Source organism: Dermacentor variabilis, chromosome 6 (assembly GCF_050947875.1).
Source record: "Dermacentor variabilis isolate Ectoservices chromosome 6, ASM5094787v1, whole genome shotgun sequence".
Taxonomy (NCBI): domain Eukaryota; kingdom Metazoa; phylum Arthropoda; class Arachnida; order Ixodida; family Ixodidae; genus Dermacentor; species Dermacentor variabilis.
This window is the reverse complement of record NC_134573.1, coordinates 196975700-196990332: the sequence shown is the minus strand read 5'-3', so window position 1 is coordinate 196990332 and position 14633 is coordinate 196975700. Positions and strand designations below refer to the sequence as shown.

Below are 14633 nucleotides of genomic sequence, written 5' to 3'. Positions count from 1 at the left end.
AGTGTTTCCACTCTGTGGGGAATTGCAATATCCCAGATTTCATTGATTACAAGCAATAGTGCTTGCTTCCTCGTTTCGGCAAGATTCCTCAACATCTGCAAAATCACTACATATTTGCCACGTGCGCTTTAAGTGTTGACATGTTCGAGAGCAACAACAGGTTCTGCCATCATAAAGAGGCTTTCCATTCCTTCCTTGGCAAGTGGTCATTAGGTGCGTACAACTCTGATGACGGTCAGTCACTGAGAGGTGGTCAGGGGAAATCATCTGCAGCTTGTTCCTCAAATTACTCAGATGTGCATTGAAGATCGAGCAGCGTGTTTTCAATAGTATTGCAGTATGTGGTTCATCCTGTTATAGCCGACAATGTGTCATCTTACTGAGACCTATATGTTCAAATGACACACAGGGGTCTATCCACTAGTCTGGCAAGTTTCTTACTATGACATCTTGCTTGTTCAGTGTTGTGCAGAACATTGATCAGGTTTTGTTGCATGCAGCCGCAATTTAAGTATGCAGTATGCAGCTTGGCTTGCTCACCCCAAAGTTGCAGCAGGTTCTAGTCAGGGCTGGATGTTGCCCCAGTAAGCTCTAGTTTGCATGTCGCTTTTTGCAGTTTGTAAAGGATGCATGTTGCTAGCGATTCTTCAACACCTTCACATTCTGCAGACTCAAGTGCATGACGGAAATGGTCCCAGCCTGAAACCCTGATTTTGTGAATGTGGCATATTTTCACCCCTACATCAAGTGTTATAACAGATAATGGTCGCTGCCTCTTGGGGCAGAGTCGCACTGACGCTCTGGATGAAGGCCCCAGTTGCCCAAGCTAGTTTTAATGGAAGGCGTGGCAGTTGGGATAGTTGGTGTCATTTGTTAATTTGAGGTCTGTGGTGTCTGCTTTGTCAAGATAGCACCCTCTTGGCCTTGCGTCTTTGCATCCCCAATGTGGGTGATGTGCATTGAGCTCACCTCTACTGAGTATTCTGTGCAGGGGAAAGCGAATTTGAAGACAAAGCCAAGTGAAGTCGCCTCTGCTGTGGTGCCTGGTTTTGGGACAGAGGTAGACCAATGCCAAAACGGCTTCCTTTCACTGCTTTAGCCTGCAGCACACCACCACAACTTTCTGATCAGACATACATTTACTTAAGCTGTTCTTTCCTTCCCGTAATTCAATAATAACCAATTTTAAGAGCTGCAAATCAAGCTGACTTCAGAAGACTGCTGATATTTTAGCTACTTCTAGTAGCTTATTGCGTGGTTAATTTTCTAGTTGGGCATGACATGCTTCGTACTTAAAATGAACTGTTATTCTTGGAGTAATATTAGGACAGGCAAGTCTAACTGAGTGATCACTGCTTTTGTCGCAAAATGTGGCAATGAGCTAGGCAGATTCTCTCACGACAGCGTAGTGTTCAGGTTGTATGAGTATAGAAGAAACAAAATTGGAGTTGTGAAGTTCAAAGCCCTATTTTTACAGCCTCTCTTCATACTGCTGACATTAGAGAGCTTTAGAATAGTGGACGCAAGCAGCATGCGTAAACAAGAACCCTGTTTCGCTGTTTCTGGGGCCCATGTCGTTTGCATAACCACACGAGTCGCTGGCATCCTGTTATCCAACACTATTATTTTCATTGTAAAGCAACCAACATTGCAGGAAGTCTGATCAACCTGCACCAATACGCTAGAAATTTTTAAGCACTTAAGGCGTGTCAGTTGAGTGTCGATTGACTGTCCTTGGTGCGGTGGCATACCTACCCTAATACATATAACCTGAGAGTGCACTAAGCACACTCATAGGCCACATACCAGTAACACAATGGAGCAGTGGGAGGCACAGCTCGCCCACTCCAACCTGGCAGGACAAAAGTCCTTAATTAGCCAGGTCAGGCAGGCGGCAGAGGCCAGTGGGGGCCCTGGACTGAGGCTCTGACCATCCCTCCTTCAAATCTTTTCCAGTGCAATAAAGGTTCTATCTATCACCACACTCTGGTCACTAGACTTGTGCTTTCCAGTATTACTTGCTAATCAACTCTTTAGGTGTTTACATTGTTTTTCTGTGCTGTAAGATTAGTTTGACAGTCCTAACAAAATTGTTGAAATAAAGGTCTGGGCTGTTGTATTGGCCATGCAATTCTAAAACTGTTGGGTCTGACACTGTCAAGGCATTTGGTAACTTTAATAAGCTTCACCTCACTACATATATGTATTGCCGTGGGACCATTCCACATGTGAAAATAAAAATACCGGCAAATAGAGTGTTCAAGAGCACTTGAGATTATAGTAAAGCGGGCGGGGCAGTATCTTCAGGGTAACAGGGACATCAAAGCTGGAACTAGGGCTGCCATACATCCCGTCACCGCAATACACGGTTTGCTTCATTGCATTACACAAAAGTCTTGCGGTGAAGTTATTGCAGACGCACATATACACATTCATTCGTCCCAACTTTACACAGAACCTTGCGTCCCATTGCTAAAACTAAGAGTGCGAAAAACGGGCAGAGATGCAGCTGAACATAACGCCACAGTATTAAGCTCCACCTCACCGTGTTTATCGTGCCCCTAGTACGAATAATATTAAACATATACTCTGCATTTTAGTTCGTGGAATTCTGGTAGACCATGTGATATCACTAAAGCTCCGTTAAATTCACAGCATTACGCAATAATTTTCGTAAAGCCCACAATAAATGTAAATAACATGAAGTCACGGATGGTGCACCAGCGCTGAACACGATTCAAAACATGCGCTTCTTGTTGGGCTAGTTGGTAGCTGTTCATTATAAAATATAAAGATGCCAAATAAACGGACACACACAAGAGTACTGTCCCGTTCTCTTCTCTTTTGTGTGTCCATTTATTTGGCGTCTTTATATTTTATAGAAAACATGTGCTGCCCCATTTCAAAGATGCGTGAACAGTTGTGAGCAACCACCTTAAGCATTATATTACTTACATAACGTAAGTCGTGGCGAAGAACACGTACAATGCCTACAACGCCCGTCAAGTAAATATTAGGGTGCATGTGCGACGTGATGACGCTGCTGCACAGCGCCGGTTCACAAATTGCATTGCCCAGGCACTACGCCACTTCAATATTTCGATCGTCAGCACCATTGAATTCTTCAGAAATACGGGTCACACAAAGTTCACCGAGACTAAAAGCCTACATGCCACACTACTACTACTGCACGACTTTTCGCCAACAAATACTGAACCCACTGCGGAGACATCACACGACCAGCGGTCGGCGTGGGCCAAAGATTCAACGCGCCACATATCAGACAAAATCTGGAGCCCCATTATGGCGTGCCTCATAATCAGGTTGTGGTTGTGGAGCATAAAACCCCAGAATTTAAACTTTAACATACTTGTGGCAGCCAAGTCAATATATGTCCATGGTATTGTGTTGTGCAAGTGATAAAAATTGTCTCCAAGTCCTCGTGAATGCAGCACTAAGTTGGTAAGGAGGCTTTAACAAGACTTTCCTTTTGTTACACATAATGCAGTTTTTAACATCTCTTTATTAAAAAGTAAGCTATTTTTAAGAAAAAGCCTACCTTTCAAAAATAGGCATGCGCAGGCAGCATTCTGACTAGCCTTCAGTACAACAGGCAGAGCTCTTATGCAACATTGCTGCCATATGGCAGACACAATGGGGGGCAATCCTTCTGAACTGTTAAGAATTCGCCCCTGCTAGAATGCACTACCACTTGCAACAGTGCTACAATATACTTCTCGATGTGCTGGCTAACAAGCGGTAGAAGCCGAAGTGCAGTCTTGCTCGTCACACGAGGTGTTGGAAGCACGTGGAATAATGCCACAATGTAAGTGAAAATTTGCCAAATAGCTTCGAAAAGAGTTCCCATTCACACAAACAAAACTTGGGATAATGCAGAATCTTGTTTCTATCTCCGACATACCCCCCTCCTCCTCCTCTGTCGCGCTTTGGCGTTTGAGGAATCTGGTCACATTATGCACAGATGCTCTGGTTGACAGCCCCTGTAATTGCAAAATGGCTAAATAGTCCCACATACTGGGAAGTTTCAGAACAATTTGTGATCTAACTTGGCACAGACACTGAGCATGTCACAGACTAGTGCTTGTGAAAATAATAATGGGATTGCAGTTGCTTCCTCATGTATTATGAAACTATGCCTTACATGACAAATGTTCATTACATGAAGACTAAAGCAGTGAAGTTGGCATGTGCGTGCAGCATTTTACTCCCTCTCAATTACACAATCAGGCTACTCTTTGTGCACCAACTAATGTGCAAGCACTGCAAGTCAACATGATTTCACTCTACTGAATGCAACTTTGTGTGTGGCAAAATATTATACTTTTTTGTATCCTGGATTACTATGGAAGAATGAAGAGAAAACAGCCGCTCTTATGCAAAAACTTTAGATCTTTCTTTTTGCCCCTGCAGGCTATTATAAAAAGAAGAGGTGCTTGAGGTAAAAATTCCTTGCACTAATATTTTTTTGTCTAGGAAAGTGTTCGACTGTGCTTGCATAGGTTGTACTTCTCAGCATGCTCAACACCGTTCATAGTGCGCCTGCATCAAGTGTATGGCACATCCATACAGCGAAATGGCTATCACATCACATTAATGCCCAATCTAGGATAAATGTATAATAATTGTAACAGTTTCTCTATCGGATTATTGATGGCAGCACTGCACATGTGGCTCTCAGATAACTATTTTAAGGCACCAAATAACAAACAGCACACAAGAGGAGACAATGGGACAAAGCACCTCCTTGTTGTCTTCCCTTGTGTGCTGCGTGTTATGTGGTGTCTTAAAATAGTTATAACAAATAGATACCAACTTGCCCAACAAGAAGTTCCCTGCTCTGCAAAGCTATTTCAGCCCGCTGCACATGCTCCGACTGACTGGGGTGGTGGCACCATTCGGAGAACCAGCGAGGACAGCGCTAACCAACCATGAACTTACTTCAGAGAACTGCGGACTACGGCAGCGTCAATCCACCAGGCGCCTCGTTCGGAGAATTGCAAGAAGAGCTTCCCTGACAAAAGGGTGCTTTGCGGTACGGGGGCCCCAGGATTCATCACAGTCTACTGACACACGTGGTGACTGCAGGAGAAAGGCAGCGGTGGAATTTAGAGGCGCCGGCTGGGGTCGGGCGTGACGACCTGGCTATGGAGACACAGGACCATGGACACCATGACGGCCACGTTGCGAAGGTCAGCTCCGAGTGCTGCGAAGGTCATCTGCCCTCGGAGGGGGGCAGTGAAAGTGCGTATGTGTGTGTGTGAGCCCTCTCCCCTTCCCTCAAAAGGGGGCCGGCTGCGATGGCGTCGAATGTTTTGCCTCACCTAGAGATCTAGGGAACATGAAGTGCTTATAAGCGGCTGTTGTCGGCTGCTAGGTGTGCTCGTGCTCGTCTGTGCTCGGCAATGTGCTTGTGAATGTACTCGTGAGCTGTGTGCTCGCAAGCTGTGTGCTGTATGCTCCTCTTGCATGCTCCAGTTGGGAGTCACGCTAGACTGTGTAAATGTATCCCATGTTTAAAATGTAAATACTGTAAATAAGTCCTGCTCGCCTAGTCCTGTCCCCCCAAGTTCCTCCGATCGTCCTACAAGCCCAACTCCAAATCTTACAATATGAAGTTAAGATAGGCAATTTCAGAAATACATTGCTGCAAAAAAGTATTTCAATGTGTCAGCAGAAGCAGAGATTTTCGCAATCAAACATGCCCTTCGCGGTGCTTCTGCTCCTTCTTCAATGCCTTGCACCGCAAAGGCTATAGAGAAATAGGGCGTGCCCACAACACTCTGCCTACTGAATGTCACCGTGGCGCACAGTTCAAGTTTTATTTTGGATGTTAAAGTAGACGCCACTACTTCAGATGTTGGCGCCTACAATGTGCCAAACATAAGCCAAACACAGTTGTCTTCATCGAGCCGCAGTGCCCTTAGCCAGTGCACTCGTCGTAGCACCACACGGCAGCTGCGGCATCTACGCTACATAGCAAACCACAGCTACATGCAACTGTAGTGCGTATGCGCAGCGTTTGCTTTGCGAAAGTCAGGGCTTGAGTGCGTGCTCGCACTCATATGCTCCAGTCTGATCATGTAACGTGATGCAAACCAGCTTGCTCCTTCACATTTATCGATGGATAGTAGCCACATCCAACTTGTGCACTGATAAGCACTATCACCAAGTCTGCCAAGGCATCCAACTAGGAGCAGTCAGGAGTAACCTGGCAAGCGCGCGTGTGGTCTGAACTTAAATTTCACGTAGTTTGAAGCTAGTTGAGCAGCTAGTCGAAATTAGTGGGATCCAACGGCTGCTACACTGATAAGCAGGGTGACCAAAGTTTAATTCCTACAAGGGCAGCTATGGCCGAGCGTCAGCAGATGATAGTCAGCTTCTTTCGGAAGTATGTAATTACGTATTATGGAAATTCAAAACCAGATTTTCACTCACTTCAGCCCATTAAATAAACTTTGTCAATAGATATAAATAGTAACAGCAGGAAGAAGTGCACTGATCCAAGTGCCCTTCTTGATTAATGTCAGCTATTGGCCAATAGCGGCCGCATATGAGAATCCGCTATATTACGAAATGAAGCATCCAGAAAAGAGCGAGGAGCAGGCTTCTGTTGAAATGAGAGTGTTTGAGAGAACGGTGACTTAGTGCTACACTTGCGAGATCCATGTGCCACGCACGACTGCAAAAATTGGCTGAGATGTTCACAGCAGTGTATGCTCTTCGCGGACTATGTTTTTTCACCAAGCCCTCGGGGTGGTTCAGGACCCCTTTAAAACTCGAGGACTTCACAGTGATGTGATCTGCCAGTGTAAGCAGGCCCTTAGCAGCTGCTGTTCACCCAACTTGCCACTGACTAGGGAGAGCCAAAAGAGATACTATTCACACGTAGAAAGAAAATTTGATTAGTTGATGTTTATTCAGAAACAGTTTCTCAAAAATGCAGTGAAGGTGACAGCTGCTTATCCTTGCGACAAGCTTCTACAATCTCAGCTCCTTGCAGTGGGCTTTCACTTACTGCTTTTCGTGCACGTATGGTCCAAGACACTTTATGTCGAATAGATACGGTCTTGTCCAAAACAATGTTCACCATTTTGCTTTTATATAAATATTGTAGGCAGAGGCCCCACATTGATTTAAACCATGGAATGCATAGTTCAAGCCTTAACATGAGCAAACTGTTCGTTTACACTTGTTTTTATGCATGATATTTGCCAACAAACAAGCCTACAATTGCATGGAGGTTAATCAAGTTAGGTACACTTCCCGAGTGCCAGTCTACAGGATGAAAATAAACATGCAAAGAGAACAGGCCAGAGGCAAAGAAACAGGGTGCTAGTTCCAACTGGCACATATATATTGAAAGGTTAACAGAATACATAACAAGCTATAAGCAGACAACAGATGACGATGTCATCAATATGGCTAAGGTTCGTGTTCAAGTTACCAGAGTTCTTCAGTCAGTAAGAACACACTGTTTTCTCCTTCAGAATGAATTTCCACTGCTTCTGTAATCTCCTATGTGCACGTGTCCCTATTACGACAAATAATAGTGCAACAATGAACAAAAATTCAAGGCCATTCCACCCTGTGAAGGTGGATGACCAGTGGAGCTGTAAACATTGTGGTAAGAAAGCTTGTGGTAAAGGCTTTGTTGCATCCCTCATTCTCACTTAGTAACTATGGTCATAATGATGTACACTGATCGGCATACTCGCAACTGCAGACATATTCTTTGACAATGTTAAATTGATGCACTTTGTGGGGTCTCTCACACCCGTGCTCTTGGGACAAAGGAACGACAACACAGTAGTGCAAACAATCACAAGGGCATTTATTGCACCTTTCATAGATCAATGCCTGCTAGCCGAGTTGCTATCCACAAAACATGCCGATGGGCGCGCGACAAATCTAGAAGTCCGACTCACCGCGACCGGAAAACGAGCGAATATGTTCGCCCCATGCTGGATCCCAACGCCTGGTCGTTCGCGCGTACTGTCACGCGAATGGTGGCGCATTCCAAGGTGGCCACGCGAGGCGGTCTCGCAGAAGCATTGGTCGGCGGCGCGCGGGATGTCCACGCCGTTCGCCGACCCGCCGGGGAAGAGCCCGTCTTCCCCTGCGCCCCCAATTAACCCTGCCGTGAGGCGGCGTTAGCAACGCAACACTCGCGCCATCTCTCGCACTGCGCCCCAACCACATCGACCGCCGCGGGCATCACGCAGGCCACGCGGCGAAGCCGGATTACAGGAGACGTGCCATGCGGGAAAAACATCAGGGGACGCGCGAGAGTCGTGCATCCCCACAACTTATACCACTGGCAGGTTGGTTTGGCCAGATCAGTGTGGCATCGCAAACGAAATGTCTCCAATATAAAACGTGTAAACCACTCCCTTTTTGGTCCTGACACACCCACACTGAAATCACCGACAACAACCAGAGGTACAGTGTAATCGCAACTAACCCACGCAAAGTGAGTAGCCATGAACCTTTCGACATGGCATTTCGACATCAAAGAGACTTTTGTGTACCTTCGCCGCATTCTCCAATTCATGACACAAGTCGTCCCGTCTGGCCTGCTGCTCAAGGTCGGCCTATCGGGCACCATCTTCAGCGATGTTTGCCGCGCGCTGTCAATCGTACTCTTGTCTAAGTTTGCACCGTTGCACTTCATAAGCGAGCTGCTCTTCAAGTGTCCTAACCACGCGTTGCCTCCCCATCACAACTCCTGCTTAACACTACTCAACTACGTTTCTCTGAGGTAGTTGACAGTTTTCGACACGCTGTTCTGTATATCATTTGCGTGATTCCAAAGAATGTAAGCACTGTTCGCTACACTTTGTTGAGTGCTTGTAGCGTCGTACCTTACGGGTCTAAGAGCCATTGCATTTTTTGCTTGCATACGGGGGTATTACTGCTTACGTGGGTATGAGCCATTGATCACGATAGTTTTTGTGTGCGGACACAAAAGTTCTGTCATTGTGCTCTCTTAGGTGGTCGTTTAGGCAGCTACCCTTAGTCGCTGCGCCATGAGAGTGGGATCTGGTAAACCATGCTGCGTGCATATTGAATGTACCATTTGCGATGATTGGTGGTACAAGTCGCAGATCCTTTTTTGGGGAGGCAAGTTTTCCTACATAGGTGTGCTAGCTTCACGGGGGCAGTCATGACAACTGCAACATTAGTTCGCTGGCTGACCTTCAACCTGTGCAATATGCCACGTATATAAGAATGACTGCCAATTTCAGCTGCGGCCTTTTCAGTCCTTTGCCAGGACTGCGCCCATGAATCTAGCACAGCCATGCAGGAAAACTTGCCAACCCAAAACAGGCTTTGCAGCATGCATCACCCATTGGTGCATTCAATGTGTGTGTGGCATGGCATGCCGGATCTCACTCTCATGGGGCAGAAACTACTAACTACTTAGATTAGACAAGCAGGTGCCTAAACGACGGTCTAGTCCACAAGGAAGCCGACAGCAACCTGTCCCTGCTTTCTGGAAAGTGTCTGTGCTCGCCGTTTCTGTATTATTGCACCATTATTTGCTGTAACAGGGACAAGTGCATATAGAAGATTATAGAAGCCATGGAAATTCGTTCTGAAGGAGAAGACTCTGCCAGTGCTCTGCTTTTGTTCTGACTAGACAAAGTCTGGTATTATAGCGCTCAATATGAGCTACAAAGAGAGCGTGTGCCAAAGCACTTGCGCGTTGTAGCTTATACTGAGTGCTATAACACTTTAATGACGTTGGGTGGTTAAGGTGCATTAAGTGCATTGGCATTCCTGTAGCAAGTGTCATGACACCACTCCTTGTCTAACAGGTCACCAAAGAATGATCGATAGGATGCTCTAGCAAACAGTGAATTTCACAGTACAGTAAAACCTTGTTAATAAGTACCCACTTAATAAGTAATTTCGGTTTAAATATAGTCACAATGAATTCTCCACCCTGTCATTGTTGAATCTAATGTACTGGCTGACCGCTTAAGCCGTAGTTGCTAACCGCATGCCAAACGGTTAGTGCATAGTATTTACTACATATTTCAGCACGTACAAGTGCAGAATCAGCGAAATTTTGTGCATGCAGATTATACATAACGAAATTATGGCGAATGGACTTTACCCAGACTGCAGTTGCCACTGATAGTGACATCACAAAATAGTAGCCATGATATGTTTGCTGCTCTGTTGGCTTCTGGCATTTAGAAGTCGTCATTGTGGACGACGTGGAAGTGGATGATGGCCCTTCCATATTCGACAAAGCGCGTGCGTTGACTGCCTTGAGGGCATTTGCAGAGAAGCGGGGCCTGATGCAGAAACTGGCTCGCAACCTTGCCGAGTTTGAGGATGCCATCGTCGCTGCAAGGCCACCATAGCGGCAATTAAAAACCTCATGTATTTTGCTGTCTGCTCACGAATAAAACTTGTCTGTGTGTATGTTTGAGTGAGAATCAAGATGTAGTTCACCTTTCTTTCTTTTTTGCCGGCAAGTTCATTGCTGCTCATCTGACATTGTTGATTAATTAGCACATGCATATTTTAGTACCTGATCCATGTTCCCTGCCAACTACATATTAACAAGGTTCTACCGCATGTATAAAATGCTTGACAAAAAGTAGGCTTGGGTGAGAACCACACTGGGGATCACTTGAGTGGAGAAGTTGCCAAGCTTAGCGTGTGTCCAAACTTAGCACCATCTCAATCAAGGGCTTTAGTTGCTGTCAGCAGGCAATTATGTTGAACCAAATTCCGACATCCATTTCTCATACTTCTCCAGATCCTCCCGGCTGACAGATTTGTTGATCTTGTGTATGGCCTCTTCGAAGTCTTCTCGACTAACGGGAAGTTCGAGCTCTTCCTTGGCTAGGCTGCGAATCTCCTCCGGTGTGAGACCATGTATTCTCCGTCGCATAGCCATCATTGAGGCATCCCTGTGATACAACATGCATTCAGTTTTGGGAATGTCACAGGAATTTGTGCAGCAGTATGAACTAGCCAAGGACAACCAAACCAATGCTGTAATAGCACAAGCATGCTGTGCTGAGCAATGGAACTGGCTGGGTATGCAAACCACAGTTGGGTACAGTTAGTAGGCTAGCACGAATATTATGTTATTCGATACTTGCATTGACTCCAATTTCAGCTTTTGAAGTATTCGAAGTGAATGAATATAAACTTAAATACATGTATAATTGACAGTTTCGGTTATGATGAGCAAGTCGCACCACATGGCTCATAGCCAAGACAAGCTAAAGACAAATTAATGAACCATCAGCGATTGATTTTTGCACATGCTTGATTATTCAAACATTGGTCCCGTGGCCCAACCGCCTTCTCTATTGAACCAATGTATGATGGCTGTCAAAGTTTCAGATGTTGCAAGGTGTCTGGCTCGATTTTTCAGACATGACCCGCTAGCGAGATGGTTTCTCAGCTTCCCGAGAGCTGTACGGCAGCTGCAAATAGATCTTTGTCCACTTAGCACTCTACTATAACTTTGGACGGACAACAGGTGGTGAAGCAGCACTTGTTATGCCTAGCATCCAAAGGTGTGGCAGTGGGTGGCATACCACCGTAGGAAGTTTGCCACTCATCGGTGATCGGATTTGAAATCATGTGGACAGACTAAAGCCAGGGCTGCAGAAGCAGCGTACATCCCTACCGAGTTCATCTGTGCGCTTACCGTACAGAATGCACGTAGATGAAAAGCACCAAGATGATTTGCACATTCACGACAGTGCGATGAGGGGCAAATGCAAAGTGCTCCTGCTGCCACGACCATCGCGAAATTTCTAGCAGAGTGAAGCACAGCAGTGAGCAAAAGTCTATAAATAAATTTTCTGTAATGCTGGCATGGTAAAAAGTGCAGATCTTGCACTTTTGCATGAAAATATCTGAATAACAGCAATTTGAAAATAAACCCAACTCCAGCAATCAATTTGTTTGCTTCCTTGCATGTAAAGAACCAACTTTATAGATTTGTCAACCTCTGGCAATTGCACCAAGGTTTTACACAAACCCCCAAACTATTCACAACGTTTCATGGCAAAAAACATTGCGAGAATAACTTGACAAGAAAGACAAGACAGGACAAGCGCTTTCTTTCTCGTGCTGTTATTCTTGAGCTGTTTCTTTCGCCATGAATTGGTACCAACAAGCTCAATTTCACACCCTTGTATTGAACTATTTGATTCGAAATTATTCGGCATGAATCACAATTCTGACATTTGCACAAGCCTTGAAGTTGGGAATGCCATCACCAAGAGTACACACACTAATTGCAGTGGACTGAAAGTAAAGCTTTGCACACGTGTCTGGAAAGATCAGAGAACATTTATTGCATTTGTTCCCTTTTCTCACTGTTTGCTTGATACTGGTTTCATTTGAATACGTTTTAAAATTCGTTGAACTGCATAGTTCTTCGTTGATTTACCCCATACAGGAATTAACATATACAGTTAAACCTTGATATAAAGAAATCAGTAAATTTGGCACTTTGCTTCACTATATTGAAATTTCGTCATGCTGAAATTCAACATTTATGCAAGTAAGTAAAGTTGTCGACCGTATTTTTTTCTTACCAGAAGGGGCCGTAACGATTTCCAGATGATCGGGCAATTGGAAAAAACTAATTTCAATGACAAAAAAAATCATTTTGCTGAATTTGAAAGTTGACGACCGAAGATACGGTTTCATGTCATGTTGACGGCGCATTCATGTTGGTGGTACGAGGTGAAGCCTGTGACGCCCTAGTGTCCACTGCCACAGTGGATAGTGTCGCCCACAGACGGACTACGGTTTCAGCAAACTTATCTCTACACAGTCTGACCAATGCGTCGTGACAACCCACTGAACGCAGTGAAAGAAGCTTCACTTTAAATTTGCATGAAATTAAGACGACGGTCACAAACTGTTTGACAAACTGTTGTTCACTGCTGCCATGTTTGTTGTAAATTTGCAACATTGTGCGCATATCATGTCCAAGAAATCAAGCAAAATCTGGTACAGCATTCAAAATTTTGGTAGCCGTAATGCATTGTTTTTAGTATTTGTTCTATGAGTAAAAAAGTCTCAGTTTTACCCAAAAGGCAAAGCATTAATAATGACAACAAAGCATTAGACAACATTACGAAGGTTTGTAGTATTATTGGCCACATAAATTGCAGTTGACATACACTTAGTAATTAAATTAAAAAGACATGGTGTCACATGTGCAGAGGCAAACATGAACAGATCTCATTCGATGATCGCAAACACTTGATGTCACAATGCTAGTATCTCTCCAGAGTTGTAAGTCGAGCGGCCGAGCTGCCTGGGACCAGGCGAGAGCATCGCGGCATTGAGTAACCTCAATCTTGTGCACGAGGTTGTCTGTTACAGCCCTGCCCTTCCCATCGCCATGCACACTGAGCAAGTTTTCAGTCTTGCTGCTGGTGTCTTCACAAGAAAACAACAGAAGATGACTGACAGAAAAAAAAAAAAACTGCTAGTGATGACACATGTGTGAATGGCTGCAGAAGATGCACTGGAAGCCAGGCTAGTTCGTTTTATTATATAGTGCATTTGTGCAATGTCAAGAAGGGTTGGGAGGAAAGTAGCGTAAAAGGTAATTGATTACACTTTTGTAATTGCTTAAGTACTTTAGTAGTGCAGGGCCATAATGTTGTAGTGTGGTATGTGCCGGCAGCGTGAAAACAGAAGATGAGGTCAACTGTTTTCCAATGCTGTGGTTCGGAGCCCTCGCTTCGATTGTGTTGTGTTTAATGTTGTGTTAATATTGTGTTTAATGAAATACCAGTGCAAATCTCTTACACTGTCACAATATCTTAAAGCGAAGGCATTAAGTGGCTCCCACATCAAAAAGTCCATTGTCTGGCATTATTGAAATATTGACCGCCCAGTGTTACGGCACCAAAATTCAATGACACTAAAATTGATGGTGCCACTGACTATTGGTGGGAGTCAAACCACGACATTCAGTGTTAATTAAGGCACTCAAGCCCACCACCTTTGGTGGGAGTCGAACCCACAAACATTGGCGTTAATTAAGGGCAAGTTAATTAAGATAGTTAAGGTGGTAGGCCACATTCAAAACTCAGTTTGGGAGTTAGTGAGTTTTCCAACCCATACCCTCATGTTGCAAAACCGAAAATCAGTACTATTTTTTTTATATAAATATTGTTCAAAATACTTCTTTTATTTAACAGTGTCGCCAAGCAGCCACATGAACAAATGGAGACCCCAGTGCATCATCTCCTGGGGGCTCCAGCTACGAAGCTGGTGCATTTTAGGCAACTGTATGTTGTTTTTGATATCTTTCACATGGTATGAATATTTGTTTACGTTTTTCCTCAAAACAAGATTTTGCTCCACCTCATGTTATGCAAACTCTGATAACTTTTTTTTTCAATAAACATTTAGACATGAAATTTTGCACACTCATTCCTCACATAGAGATTTGTGCAACAAACTAGAACAAAAAAAAAACTGGTGCAAAATGTTTGCATTTACAGCTCATTTTGCAAATATATTTGGTCAAAATTAGAAATTTGATTAGTTTTGCAAATTTCTTTGCTTAGTTTCTCAAACATTACTTTCTTAATATTTATCACATT

At 44.4% G+C, this 14633-nt stretch overlaps 1 protein-coding gene across 3 annotated transcripts in view; it reads right to left on the bottom strand.

Moving 5' to 3' along the window:
- The window catches only part of Kat60 (katanin p60), a 157953-nt gene that overhangs the window by 2392 nt on the left and 140928 nt on the right, over positions 1–14633 (bottom strand). Inside the window, exon 10 of one of the 3 annotated variants that reach the window (XM_075697278.1) lies at positions 6907–10949. The exons of 1 other annotated variant lie outside the window; for it this stretch is intronic. In XM_075697278.1, coding sequence (XP_075553393.1) covers positions 10751–10949 — 199 coding nt within the window. In that variant the 3' untranslated portion in view covers positions 6907–10750. Of the gene's footprint in view, positions 1–6906; positions 10950–14633 lie in introns of those variants that run through there. One more of the 3 variants, XM_075697280.1, reaches the window with a different exon arrangement.